The sequence below is a fragment of the Solea solea genome, chromosome 12 (genome assembly GCF_958295425.1).
Source record: "Solea solea chromosome 12, fSolSol10.1, whole genome shotgun sequence".
Classification (NCBI taxonomy): domain Eukaryota; kingdom Metazoa; phylum Chordata; class Actinopteri; order Pleuronectiformes; family Soleidae; genus Solea; species Solea solea.
In genome coordinates, this window is record NC_081145.1 from 27298407 (window position 1) to 27310417 (window position 12011).

Consider the following 12011-nt stretch of genomic DNA (forward strand, 5'->3'; position numbering starts at 1 on the left):
GTATATATGTATGTATGTATATATATGTATGTGTGTATGTATGTATATATGTGTATATATGTATGTATGTATATATATGTATGTATGTATATATATGTATGTGTGTATGTACATATATATGTACATACATATATATGTACGTACATATATGTATGTACATATATTGTTTTTGTCTTTTAGCCACTTGTTTGTGTCTTCTTTGACTGACAGGACAACACATGACATTTAACTAATGCTGTGTTTTCACTGAGAGGATTGGTTAGAATGGTACCATTCTTTGGCACCCTTCCCTTGAAGGAACCATTTTACTCCCTACCAGAGTAAAATGGCATGGTCAGGGTGGAGCTAGATGGCTCCACCCATGACAGTCAGCTGGTTGGGGCGACAGAGGTGTAAGTATCCTATGGAAGTCAAGACAAACGCTTGACATCTTATGTATCTCCCTGACGTGTCCAAGCGGGTAAACGTACTGTTCTCAGTTGAAATGCAACCCTGATCCAGGAATTGAACCCCTTCCAAACCTTACCATTCTAGACCAAACTCAAGCGTTACACATTGGAAACACACCATAGGAAAATAGGAAAGAGAGAAAGTAACAAAATGAGCTTAATGTCCTGGTAAGTTTGGGACCTGCTGTTGTTGTCGTTGTTAGAGTTGAGCTGAGACAGCTGGTGAACACTAGCAACAAGGTCAAAGGCTGTGGGTCTGCATGTGTGTGTGTGTGTGTGTGTGTTTAGTCCTTAAAACATCAAGGTCAAAGTACAAACAGAGACACAACACTGCTATTATCCAAAACTGCTGTACTTTTCTCAAGGATCACTTTTCTCCTGTTCTCAGCCGATGTCAAGAGAACAAAAACACCACCATCATCAAATCTGACTCAAAGGTCAATCATGTACAATTTTTAGTCAAGTTAATACGATTGTTACCCACATGTGCACTTTACTTACCTTTCTCTGTAAAGACTGATGAAGGTGAGCTTTACTTTGTGCACCGACAACTGAGGAGGTGGATACCTTACCACCTTAGACCATTGAGACCTGATGATCCAGACGAGGGTTTTTCATGATTAAATGTTGGTCGATTAAAAGCTGGATTCTTTAGCTTTTAACAACCAACCAATGTATTTAAATTCAAACCACTATGGTCTGTGTGTTTCTAAGTATGGTAGTATTTTGTTAACTCACCATTGGTAAAGGCACATGTACAAAATGTTATTTATTACCATTCCTAGTTTGGGCAGGACCATCCTGTCGATTTCAGGATTGATTTCAAGACTTAATTGCTTGTTTTTAAGGTTTTAAGTTAGCTGACCCCAACTTCTCCAGACTCATGCCACAAACCAGTTGCTCCTGGATTGGTTCCTAGAACAAGGTGCAAAAACCAGAGGTGATAGAATATTTTCGGTGGCTGACTCCAGTCCATGGAATAGTTGACCTTCTCAAGTGGCACAACTGTAGTTTGGTGGGCATAAATCATGGTCACATGGTACGTTGTGTGCTCATTGTCTCAGGTTAGTTGAAGTCGTAATTTCCACTTGAAGGAATGGCCCCTCAAGTCCGATCCCACTCAAAAAGTTGGAGCAACCTTATAAACCCCTTACGTAAGATTCCAAGAATTAAAATTTTATCCATGGACAAAATGGTCAAAATACACGTATTGTTATTAGCTATTATTTATTAGAGTAAGAATTCTAGCTCAAAGTACATTTGTGTCCAATGTGATCAACTTGGAGGTGATGTCACTCCAAGTTTCGACGTCCGACTCCTGATGGTAAATGGAACGCTCCATAAGTGTGCTGCTATTGGTTGTGTAGACTGAGACACAGCAGTGGTTTCCATGGCGCCTGATGACTTTGTCAATATCCTGACTTTTCATGTCGTTCCAACAGCAGAACATTCCCATCAGCCCCTGCTCCACATTATTTCTGTGGAAAATGATCCAAGGCTCAACTTTAGGATTAATAATAATGATCAGACTCATGGAGATAGTATTGAAACCTTGTTGCAGGTTTACACTGCGAGGTTAGCTGTTTCCTCTAGCAGTGTTTTAAATCCTCTAAATCCCTTTTCTCTTTGTTTATAGATCATCGATGAGGAGGACACTCAGTTCATGACCAACTGTCCGCCTGCAGTGACCGAGAGCACCCCTCGCAGACGCACCAGGATACAGGTGCTCTGGACGGCGCCACCTACAGGGTCTGGCTGTATTATTCTGAAGTGAGTTTTTATTTTTCACTGACGATGCTCCTATAAGCCTGACGTCTTATCGATCTGAAAAGGAAACAAGATGTCAGATAAGATTCTACTTTTGACGTCACGGTGAAGATTTGGTGTTATTTCTTTTAATGATGTAATAAAGTGGTGAGCGGCGGCAGCGGCGCTTTCTGAAAGGTCAAACATCTTCAACAGACTTTAAAGTCACTTATAATAATGAGCTGCACTCACAAAGGGGGGAGGGGAAAAGTCACTGCCTAGAAGAAAGAAAATCCACTTAAAAACCATATGGTGCTCTATGAATAATGCGGTGTCCTCATGGAAAGTGGCTTACAGCTGTTTTTAAAAGCCACAGGTATGATACCGTTTCCATCACCGCAGTAGGAGAGTTGTTTATCACAATTTATTTTTACTTGCTTAAAGCAGAAACGTGAAATCCAGGCCATTGACCCTGGAGTGGTCATTGCTGTTTTTTCACACATGGTCAGTCTTGGCTGGGAAACACAGTAAATCAGATCGTTCCAGGTGTTTCTCCAGGGGCGTCACTCGCGCTGTTAGACAGCGACTCAGCAACAGACACACAAGTGATGATTACAGGGGGTAATTAGTGGTTTGAAGTAGGTTTGACCTTTGTTGTGTGTGTGTGTTGTATTTTTCTGCCATAAACACTGACCTTGTCTGGTCCAGTTGTCCTCGTGGAGACTGAAACCTGGTCTTACTCATTTCTTAGGAACTGGCTAAGTTTAGGGTTAAAGTTTGAATTGTGGTTAGGTTATGGTTAAGGTTTGGCATAATGATTTAAGCTTTCCAGATAAATAGCAGTCACTGGAGAGTCCTTAAAAGGATCTGTGATCAAGGGGGCAACATCTCCAGGGATACTGTCCACACCAATGCAGATATTTTCCAATCTTGTCCTAATTCAAACTGCAAAAAAATGAAAATCTGTATTAATGTAATTGACTTGAATTCAATGTATTTATCTAATCACACCATGTATTGGACTTTTCTATTTATTAAGCCTGAAGATAATTGAGATAATTTGACTTGTTTCAAGAAAACTTAACAAGTGCCATTTTCTTGCCGCACTCGCAGATCATTTTTCTTGAAACAAGTAATTTTCCCCTATTAGTGGTCATATTTACTTGTTTTTTTTCCAGTGAAAATGGAGATTTTTTTAATTGTTAAAGCTGAATTACGTTACTTTTAACTATTAACAAATGACTGGTACATTCAAACCTGCCAAACGAGTTCACACAATTTAGTCCATCAGCTCTCAGTCTCAGGGTTTTATGTCACGACTGAACAGCGGCGTTAGCAAAGCAAGACGGAAAAGATAAAAGATGCCTTCCGATGTTCAGACTAAACAATGTTTCTGTGTATCTGGAAAACAGGACACAAAAAAACATGTGAGAGAATGGTTGTGAATGAGTGAAGTGGTCATCAAGACTAGAAAAGCTAGAAAAAATGAGCCAAAAACACGTTTATCGGACACTAAGCAGAGTTTAAAGTTGATAAACTGGCAACTTTCCCACAAAAAAGTCTGTATGAAACAAATCAGTGTTTTAAGCTCATGGGGACACAAGAGCTGCTGATCTACTGCTGCTTTATTTGCTGAGTTTGTGCCACTGAGATAAATCTGAAGTCACAAAATAGTGTATTCGTTGTGTGCTGTGGTGTAAAGTTGTCGACTTACTTTGTGGAGTTTGGTGCAGGATTGGAAAAGTGACACACATTTCAGTTTCCCATTGGAATAGTCTAAAGTCACACAAGCAACCTCAAAAACACTGAACTATCCCTTTTAGAGACGACTTGTGATGGACTTTAGGAGAAAAGAAAAATGATTATGATTTCCATTTAAAACATGTTATATTGTCTGATAACAAATCGTTCTGATTATTAATACGTAATGAAGTGTGTTTTGTGGGCTCACGCCGCGACAGTGAGTGATGGCGTTATCACTGCTGCCGCGTGACGCCGCTTGACTAATGGAGAGCAGAGATGATAAACAGCTGATAACTAAAGTGAACGTGGCTCTCTCACAGTCCTTCCTCCATCTCTTTACTGACACACATCTCTTCCCGCGCTCAGCGAGGTGCCATAACTTGCCCTTACACCGCGACAGTTTCTTTGCAGCTGCTACTCTTAATTTATCTTCTGCTCTGCGACAGATGGCACGAAGCCATCGCAGTGTTTGCTCGTTCAATAAATCTAGCCTTGCGTAGGGGAACAGCTGCTATGCAAATTCACCTCGTATTACTGTCACCTCCGTCGTTCAGCGGTGAGATGGAGATTTAAGCTTATCTGGAAACCTACGCCTCTCTGTCTCCCCACTTATCTGTCCACTCTTCTGTCCATTTTCTTCCCATGATGCTCTTGGCACTGCCTTCACAAAGCAGATTCATGTCAGTCAGGGTGCAGAATAGATGGACGTATGGATATGTAGGTTGGTACAGAAGGAAGTAGGTAGGTTTTCTCTCTTTTAGCACAGATGGGTCGGCCACTAGACTTCTCTAGTTGAGACTAGGATCATTGGTTTTATGTCATGATAAGTTAAATTCCCTTTTCGATTTTCTACATGGTGTCATGACCGATATGACGTTGCTTTTCGAATGGTTGAGATGGTGACGTTGTTCCGATAGATATTCGATTTACAGTCGAGATTGTGACACCCTGGATGGATGCATGGATGGATAGACTTATTCACAACTTCGACTCAGAATTAGAGATGGAATAAAACTTATATCTAAGAGATTTTGACAAAAATGCTTTCATCTTGATACAATAGAATACAGCATGTTTTGTCCTGCAGCCGACCATAAAGGTTCACTTCAAACATCACTTCAGCAACTGCAGTGAGCGAAACACGTCTGTATGTGTTGACCTGTGTCAAGTTAAAGTTGAAAAAACAAAAAAAAGATGCAACTTTAATGGTGAATCCTGACACTCGGTTCTCACTCAGATCATCCTGCACCGTGGGAGTATTCTCCTCCTCCCTTTATCTGTTTCTCTGTGCCCCTCATCACAGTCTTACAGCGGGTCAACTGTCCAGGACGCCAGGCTCGTATCTCTCAAAAACAAACAATTATTTTTACACTAAGCTCATTTACAGCTTCGACTTGTAGAGTTTGGTTTTTTAATATGATGATTCTCCAACACCTGCTATTTTAAAATCAGACCAATTATATTTTGGGAGGAGCGATGACAAAGCTGCTGCTGACAGCTGTAGTACTCAAAGGCAGGGGCTCATTTTTATTTCAGCTGTTTTATAATTGAATTTTACAATCCGCCGTCATGTGTATGTTCTCGTAGGGTCTGATCAGATTAAAGCAAATGACTTCACATTGTAACAGAACAAAGCATCAACCTTATTTTTAAATGTGGAAGTAACTACGGGTCAAACTTACTATTTTAGCATGCTTCCTAGTACTGAAATATTCTACTCAAGTAAAAGTACCACTATTTTCATAACATTTTACTTCAGTACAAGTAAAAGTACTGCTCTAAAATGTACTCAAGGCAAAGTAAAAAAGTAATTTAACTCAGAGTCACTTAGTTACTTTTCCGTTACTTTTTTAACAAAGTTCTTTCTTGTGTAGTGCAAAAAGGACAAGGGGACACAAATGTCACATGAATTGTTTTTCCTGTCCTTGTAGTTCACCTGTTCTCATCACTCACCTGTCCTCGTAGTTCACCTGTCCTCATCATTCACCTGTCCTTATCATTCACCTGTCCTCGTCTTTCACCTTTTTATTTACTCAGTAAAGGATGTGATTTCAAACGTAGTGAAGGACAGTAAGTAGAATTACACATTTTAAAAATGACTTTAAAAAGTACACACAAAACCTACTCAGTTACAGTAATGCGAGTAAATGTAATTCATTACTTTCCACCTCTGCTAACTACCGACCAGAAATGCCAAATCAGACATCACACAAAAATAACTGCAGACGTCTATAAAGACCTGACCCAAATTTCACGATTCTTTCATAATCCATAAACAAGCGGGCTGTGTGTGAAGGCCTCAGTCAAATAAGCCAGAATCACTCATTTTTATTACATTTCCCCCGCCTCTCCTAATGTCTGGAAGATTAACGTCGGTTGTGTTTGTTCTGAACGCATCATTAGACAAGTACAACATAATAATGACAGGCGATTAAACAGGAAGTTCTTTCTGGACAGCATCACAGTGAACTGTCCCAAACAAAAGCAATTAACGCATCATTTATTTAAATAATTCATGAAAGTAAAAAAATTGGTTTCACTGTCTGATAGGATTAGAGGAATTTCATCATGTTTTCCCTCAAGAGTATGAAACTAAATATTTATTGATGACAGCATCTGAATTGTTTTACCTTAAAGGCGGTGAATGAGGTGTCAAATGGTGGAAAATAATCAAGCAACCATTGTAACAAACTCCTAATTTGAGACTTAATAAAGAAAAAAAGACATTTCTCGAGCAAACCAATACCTTATTTTTCCAGAAATACAGTAGCTTGTTGGACGATATCGCCAAAATTGTAATGATGATAAAAGAGTTTTCAGTCAGTCACTATCAATAATAATTTCAGACACTTAAAGATGATGAAAACTGAAGAATCCAGTTCTGTTGACAGGATTTGGCATGCATACTTCTCATAACCGTAACTACTAGACTAGAAATTAAAAAATTATGGACTGCTTTAATTGTGCCCATATACAGTCATTATGGTAGAACCTCAGGAGTTAAAGAAAAGTGAAAAGTTACGTATCTTGCAAAAAGGAAGCAGAAGCACTCACTCATTGAACATGTTTTGACAATTCTACAGCCATGAAATCAAAATAAGTTATGAACGGATTAAACGGAGAAGCATTTTAAACACCTGATGTAAAACTTGGCTGTGCTTGATCTATGTTGAAATTCTGTTATTTCTCTGTGTGCGTTCCCTATTATAGCCCCATTTAAGACCCAACTCTGTCATTATTACTTTGCCATGAGACACATTTTGCTGTTTGCACAGTGAATTTCATGAGAGAGGAGTTTCTGTTTGAGAGGAGGCGAGCAGAACATGTCAGCAACTTTCAAATAGCACTGAGGAACATCTCAGCTCGTCTCAGCTGTTACTGGCACTGGAACTAACAACCAATTCAACATACAATGTGAAACTTTTCTCCTTGAGGCAGGAAGTGTACTGTCAGGCCTACCCTCCTCCTTCCTCCTCCTCCTTCTTCTCCTTCTTCTCCTCCTCCTCAGTTAGTCGAAGTTTTCACCCCCACTCTTGTCATTCACCCTGTAGAACTGTCTGCCTTGAAACAACACATAGCCTGAGGCTGAGAGAAACGGCAACAGCAACAGCCTCCACAGACGCTGACGCTGACCATGTTTTTACATTTCTGACACATATTTAGCTTTGCTGGATTTATTTTTGATGCTCATGTAACACACAGAGTTTCCGTTTATATAAACAGGAATAAAACCTGGGGGAGTCTTACATATAAAAGGACATGAGTTTTGATCATGGCCACGTCAGAAGAGAACCTGCGTTAAATATATAATAATGTTTTAGGAGTTCTTAATGGTCTGTAACCACCTGTTTTTATCTGAAAAGGCAGAAACACTGAAACTATGGCTACAACTATTCTGTTTTTAATTAATATAATTGCCACCTATTTTGATAATAACTTAAATGTTCATATTTTTATGTTTTCTTTATTGCCTGTAAACCAGAAACTACAGGGGAGATTATATTATAAAACCAACCATTATATGGTTGGTTTGTGGACAAAAAGTAGATTTTTGGATGCCACCATTTTGAGGTTTTGGAAAACCTCAATCAAGATTTTCTTGAAATCATGTTCTGTCATTTTATAGACCTAACATCAGTTAAATCAAGTAAATAATCAACACATTAGTGAGCAGCACAGATATTGTAGATCGATGTGTTGCAGATGGAAAAAATGGAACATTGAAGTTCAATTTAACACATTTTGGTTTTGACTGTGACAAGTGAGCTGTTAATGTAGCACAAACAAATATTGTATGTGAGTAAGCTGTTGAGCAGAGTTTGAGATGCTCTTTTGTACAATATGAACGGAAGACAACAATTTCTTTTAGCTTTGTATGCATGGAGCTATTTATGTTTTCAGCTAATGAGCTAATTGCTTACCAGTTGTATTTCACTGTCAAATTAGCCCTAACTACCTTGTGTTAGCTCATTATAACTTAGTTTAGAGAAAATAAGTGAAAACAAGAGTTAGCTTAAATGTTACCTGTTGTTTTTGCTTATGTTCTTGAACTAACTAGCTCTCACTAGCTCATGCTAACTGGGCCAGCTCTAACCAGGGCATGCTCACGCGCACACTAGCTCTAAATAGCTCAAAAGAAAAGAAGCTTAAAAGACAATGACGTAAAAAAACAAAAACGTTTAATCTTGTTTCTTTTCATGAAGTCAGTGTGCTAACTTACTAGCAAAAGCTTAGCTGCTCCAGTTTACACAGAATAAATGTACTAATTAATTCTTAATTCTGTTTTCCATCCTCAGGTTTGACAAACTCTGTTTACAGCAGTTGAAATCAAAAACATCAGAACATTTTATTGACAGCTTAATTGTTCATGGAAAAACTGTCAAATCTTCGTTTTAATGACTTAAAATCACCCACACACACATTTTCCCTCCTTTTTATTTCTTTACTTTTGTCTTCTGCTCCTGGTCTGAAATGTTGTGCACGTACACGCCAGGTTGTGTGTGTCAGTGTGAAAGATTGTGTGTTTGTGTGTTTCCCACCTCAGGTCACCAAGGTCCATGTGGTTTTTGTGATGAGCTTAGTCCAAATCTTTTTCTTAAATCTCCACAAACTCCTTTCAAGTACTTTGGGTGTCTGGAAACGTTTTTTTAACCTGAAGCTAAAAGTTGGATGTGACTATTTGCCATTTTTATTGGACTGTTTTCCAATCAACGTTTTACCGTCGTGTTGATCACTTCTCATCTTCTTATCATGTTTACATTTTATATTTATTCTCCCACTTCATCAAATCTGAACCTCCTCTGATTTCCTGTTCCATCTACTCATCCGTATTCTGGTGGGGTTTCTGGGAGGAATAAGGCAGAAAAAGAGGCCACAATTTGTGTTTCAGTGGCAACACTGTGAGGACCCCAAACACTTATCTCTTGATACCGTCGCAGACCTTTGTTATTGGTCAAAATAGACTCTCAAGCATGCTCTTCTGTCTGAAAGAACTCCCTGACTGTCAGGATTTATGTGCCTAACTAAGTCTTTGTCAAGATTTGAGGTAAAAAGGCATCAATTTAATTTGTAATGTCTTGTTACTCCAATATGGAAGCCCGTTTCTGCCATAAAAAAAGAGGTATAAAAATGATGAGAAAAAAAATTGAAATTATGAGATAAAAAGGTGGAAATTATGAGATTAAAAATCGAAATTATGAGATAAAAAGTCAGAATTATGAGATAAAAATTCATAATTATGAGATAAAAAAGTCAAAATGATGAGATAAAAAGTCGAAACTATGAGATAAAAAGTCAAAATTATGAGATAAAAAGTCAAAATTATGAGATAAGAAGCTCATCATTTTGACTTTTGTTATCTCAAAATTATGCATTTTTATCTCATAGTTTGACTTTTTATCTCATCATTTTGACTTTTTTATCTCATAATTTGACCTGAACCCAACAGGCAGTCTGGTGTTTGTGTTTGAACTCAACCTAAACCCAACACAATAACTTCATCCTCAGCGAAGCTAAGTTTTCCAGAGTTTGTGCTGCCAGAGGTTTAACAAATAACTAGATCTGAAACATTCCCCTAAAATCCAATGATTGATGTTAGTACTTTAACCAGTCGAGTTGCAAACCATACTCCGACCTTCCTCTGGTGCAGCTGCCGATGCCTTTGTTCCCATAGAAACCTCTGACTGGTGAATACCTGCTGTTTTCATAAAGAACCATGTGTTCTGTCTGAAGGCAAAGTAAATACTCTGCCCACCTGGGGCTATTTTCCCCCGCCATATTACCCCAAAATTACCAAGTGTACAGAGCTTGTGTTCAAGGATGAACTGATTACGTGGTCAAAGGTCACAGTCACAGTGACTTCATATCCATCCTGTTTTTTTGTGATCCATGTGATCAGGAACACCTGGAGGGAACATTGTGTGTCAGCTTGTATGTTAGTATAGCAATAACCCCCAGCAATAAGTGGAATTTCAAAATGACATTTTCCTCCATAAGCACAGTTTTTTTGTACAGATGCAAACAAACAAACAGAGTAAGTGGCCTCAAATGATTTGCTTTCCCTCGTAACTGGAATTGTTTTTCCTGCACTTTTGTTGCAGTCAGGTGCTCTTGTCATGCCGTGAAAATATTATTGTAAGAAACAGACACACACACACACACACACACACAGTCACATGTGTACGAGCCGCTCTCTCTCTGGGGAGCTCAGCCGCATGGATCCAAACAGCATGCTGAAGACTCAGCGCCGTCCAAGTCTGCAGGGTACACAAGAAGACAAGTCAGCAAACATGTCGCTGAGATGTGGAATATTTGCCGGAATGCATGAGGCATGAAATGCTTGTGGAAGTATAATTAATAAGGAAAGTGAGCAGAGGGAGGCAACGGCGAGGAGGGAATAAGGGGAAACATCAGTTGATAGCTTTTTGTTAGGTTAGAAATAGATGGAAAATCTAGCTTTGTCGTCATAAATATGATGTGTTTGGTGCGTCCTTTACAGTTTTCTGCTAAACACGTCCAAATATTGAGACAGCATGGACGATTCCTTTGTGCTTGACAGGTGTTTTTTATATCTCTCTCTGAATTTCTCGTCTGTGTTAAGTATTTCCATGATTTCATCAGCTTTAACTGGAAATTTCACATTTAATTACATGTTATGACGTTTCACAGGCTTCAACTGACACTTCATGATATAATGCAGTATTTTTTGTATTTTATTGTAAAATTATTATGGAGTGCGGAATTTTTTTACCATGACGTACAGTATTTATACCATACCAGTCATAACTATTGAGACATTGCAATTTAATACAGTTTTCCTGCTTTTGATAAGACTTTATTTAAAAAAACAGAAATAGGACTGCTTGGATTGGACAGTTTCAGTAAATATACCGTAAAGGAGCGAATAAGGGCGCACGTCACAGTCAGGAACGGCTAATTTGACCACGGAAAAATGACCAAAGTACCGCAGTGGTCGTCTCGTGAGAAGTGCCAGTACCGAATAAAAGTGTCGGTACTGAAAATAGTAATATTAAGAAGGGCCAATACTGCCGTTACCGGACAGTACCAGTCCACTTCAACCACTGTTTCTTGGACTTCTCAATCTTCCATTCAGCACGTTCCTCTACTTCCCCCACAACTGCTGACGTCTGTTTCGGCTATTGAATTCGTGTTGAGTCATTTGGGCCACCGTAGGGACCCCAAACTAGCATTTTAGGTCTTCCAAAAGACTAAACTCAGCAGTTACACTGGGATGGTGTACCAGCTATAGTACAGGCTTTGGTCATCGCCCACCTCGACTACTGCAACGCCCTGCTAATAGGCGTCCCGACCTGTGCTTAAGTAGGTATGCTCTCCGAAAGGCTCATGTTACCCCTCGACTACTCCATTCATTCAATCTAAGGATTGTCGTCTGGCGGTGCCAACACCCCGCACAAGACAATCCAGACTCTTTTCATGGGTCATTCCATGCTGACCTACCGAGCGCTACAAGAACAGGTGCTTCCCTGTGTATCTGCAAGAAGCTCTTGAAGACCCAGTTCTTCCAAGAGCATCTTCTGTCCTCGCACTTACCTT

General features: G+C 39.2%; 1 protein-coding gene across 1 annotated transcript in view; it reads left to right on the forward strand.

The window, feature by feature from the left end:
* Positions 1 to 12011, forward strand: part of spon1b (spondin 1b) — a 102474-nt gene that overhangs the window by 21088 nt on the left and 69375 nt on the right. Inside the window, exon 3 of the mRNA XM_058645803.1 lies at positions 2086 to 2219. Within this exon, the coding sequence (XP_058501786.1) occupies positions 2086 to 2219 (134 nt within the window). The remainder of the gene's footprint in view (positions 1 to 2085; positions 2220 to 12011) is intronic.